A 3,057-nucleotide genomic window follows, 5' to 3' on the forward strand; every position below is an offset into this window, starting at 1 on the left:
GATACTCTGAAATTTGTGCTTGAATGGAGAGTAGCTAAACCAAATGAAGAAATGACAAGATAAAAGAGCTGAACAGAAGATTTCAAAGAGCAGCTTGAGAAGACAAAGTCAATTAGTATAATGAAATGTGCAAATACCTGGAGTAATTAAACTAAAAAGGAAAAACACACTTGACATTTCTCAAGCTGAAAGAACTAGAGGAAAAATTAAAGCCTGGAGTTGCAATATTGAAAGATTCTATGGGCAAAATATTGAGTGATGCAGGAAACATCAAAAGAAGATGGAAGGAATACACTGTTCCAGAAAGAATTGGTCGATGTTGATCCATTTCAGCAGATGGAATATGATCAAGAACCAGAGGTATTGAAGGAAGAATTTGTAGCTGCATTGAAGGAATGGGTGAAAAACAAGGCTCCAGGAACTGATGGGGTAGCCATTAAAATGTTTCAACCAATGGATTCTGCATTGGAGGTACTTAATCATCTATGCCAAGAAATTTGGAGGACAGCTAGCTACCTGGCCAAGACTGAAAGAGATCCATATTTGTAGCCATTCCAAACAAAGATGATCCCACAGAAAGTGGAAATTATTGAACACATATAATAGCAAGTAAAATTTAGCTGAAGATAATTCAAAAATGGTTACAGCAGCATCTTGACAGAGAACTTCCAGAAATGCAAGCTGGATTCAGAAGAGGATGTGGAATGAGGGATATCATTGGTGAAGTCAGAAGGATCTTGTCTCAAAGCATAGAGTACCAGAAAGATGTTTACTTGTTTTTTATTGACTATTCCAAGGGATTCGACTGTGTGGAACATAACAAATTATGGATAGCAATAAGAAGAATGAGGATTCCAGAACACTTAACTGTGCTCATGAGGAACCTGTACATAGACAAGGAGGCTGTCCTTCATACAGAACAAGGGGATACTGTATGGTTTAAAATCAGGAAGGGAGTGTGTCAGGGTTGTATCTCTTCACCATACAGTTTCAATTTGTATGCTGAGCACATGATCAGAGAAGCTGAACTATAGGAAGAAGAACACAGCATTATGATAGGAGGAAGAGTCATTAACAACCTACAATATGCAGATCACACAACCTTGCTTGCTGAAAGTAAAGATGACTTGAACCACTTACTGATGAAGATTAAAGACAAGTCTACGGTATGGATTACACCTCAACATAAAGAAAATGAAAATCCTCACAACTGGAACCATAAGTAGTATCATGATAAGAGGAGAGAAGATTGAAGCTGTCAAATATTTCATCAATGGAATAAGCACTGAAGAAATCAAACAATGTATTGCATTGGGAAAATCTGCTCAAATGACCTGTTTAAAGTGCTGAAGAGCAAAGATATTTCTTTGAAGACTAAGGTACATCTAACCCAAGCCATGGTGTTTTCAATCGCCTCATATGCATGCAAAAGCTGGACAATGGAAAAGGAAGACAGAAGAGTTGATGCTTTTGAGTTGTGTTGTTCGCAAAGAGTACTGAAAGTATCAAGTACTGCCAAAAGAATCAACAACTCCGTCCAAGAAGAAGTGCAGCCGGAATATTCCTCAAAAGTGAGAATGGCCAGACTTTGTCTCACCTACTCTGGTTGTATTGTCAGAGGGACCTATGATAGTTAAGTTTGTATGTCAACTTGGATGAGCCTCGATGAGTGACTGGGCAGCTAGATATAGTTATTCCTCATAGTGAAAATGACTATTAACTCAATGGTGCAATCTGTTGGTGCAGCTAGCTGCTTTAGGGATGGGGTCTTCAGGTAACAATTATAACAAAAGATACCTACTACCTGGTTTGCAAGAAATATATCATGTTTGTGGAGCCCATAATTTCAGTGGAGTTTTGATTCCACCACCTTCCCAGTGAAAGAAGAAATATCAATGTTCTTAGGTCATTCTGATTTTCAGTGTTGTTCTGGGAGTCATTCCCAATACTTGAAGGACATACCAATTCTCCCTTGAAAATTTAGTAAGTACACGCTTAGAAAGTTTCTGTTCAAAATACTTAACAACACTTCAATTGAAATAAAATTACCCAAAGAGTTCAAATATCTCATACCAGAAGTGATTACAAGAAACAGACTTTCCAAGATAGGAATCTGGAGCTTGATATCTCAACTTTTTGGGGTTGCGGACAATAATGATGCTATTCCTTGGGATAGATGTATGCTGGTACTCTATGGCCAACAGCAGAAGTTCTGTTTCATAGTGAATCATATGCAGTCACCTGAAGGGATTTCCTGTTGAAGGGAAGATTTTCATTTAAAAAAAGTCTCTGAAAAAATACAGAAGAATTGCTTATCTTGTATAAAATGAAGGAGATTGAATTATAGTAGTAATGTACATTTAAGAAATTATTAAATTATCATGATTTAGTATTTCATAATTTTGAGTTCTGTTGTTCATGACCAGTTCTCTTATCTTGAGAAAAATGATTATGTTACATAGAAAATATTTGTCAGCAGAAAAGCTTTCTTAGGGCCTGCTTTATGTCCTTGTTTCTAAGACTGTAGATAAAGGGGTTCAGCATGGGAGTGACCACAGTGTACATCACTGAGGCTATTGCACTTTCCCTGGAGTTTTGGGTAACAGCAGAACTCAGATAAACTCCAAACACTGTACCGTAGAACAAGGCAACCACTGAGAGATAAGACCCACAAGTGGAAAAGGCTTTATATTTGCCCCCTCTTGATGGAATTCTCACAATGGAGGACACAATCTTAGTGTATAAGTAAAGTATCCCAGAGAGTGGAATAAAACCCAGAAATCCACTTGAAATATATATCAATAAGTCATTGAGGAAAGTATCAGAACAAGCAAGTTGGATGACCTGATTGGGTTCACAGCAAAAATGGGGTATTTCCAAATCTGTACAAAAGGACAGTCGCAAAACCATTAAACCATGTAACAAAGAGTTCAGAACACTGAGTAACCAGGTTGTCAGAAGCAGGAGGCCACAGAACTTGGGGTTCATGTTGACCTTGTAGTGCAGGGGGTGACAGATGGCCACAAACCGATCATAGGCCATCACTGTTAAGAGAAA

The 3,057-nt window shown here is 37.9% G+C and overlaps 1 protein-coding gene across 1 annotated transcript in view; it reads right to left on the reverse strand.

Annotated features, from left to right (window-relative positions):
• Nucleotides 1-2,472: 2,472 nt before the first annotated feature.
• LOC103212648 (olfactory receptor 7A10-like) overlaps nucleotides 2,473-3,057 on the reverse strand; it is a 6,838-nt gene continuing 6,253 nt past the window's right edge. Inside the window, exon 2 of the mRNA XM_007958620.2 lies at nucleotides 2,473-3,044. Coding sequence (XP_007956811.2) covers nucleotides 2,473-3,044 — 572 coding nt within the window. The remainder of the gene's footprint in view (nucleotides 3,045-3,057) is intronic.

The sequence above is a fragment of the Orycteropus afer genome, unplaced genomic scaffold (assembly GCF_000298275.1).
Source record: "Orycteropus afer afer isolate SDZICR_OR568_19922 unplaced genomic scaffold, OryAfe1.0 scaffold01048, whole genome shotgun sequence".
NCBI classification, from domain to species: domain Eukaryota; kingdom Metazoa; phylum Chordata; class Mammalia; order Tubulidentata; family Orycteropodidae; genus Orycteropus; species Orycteropus afer.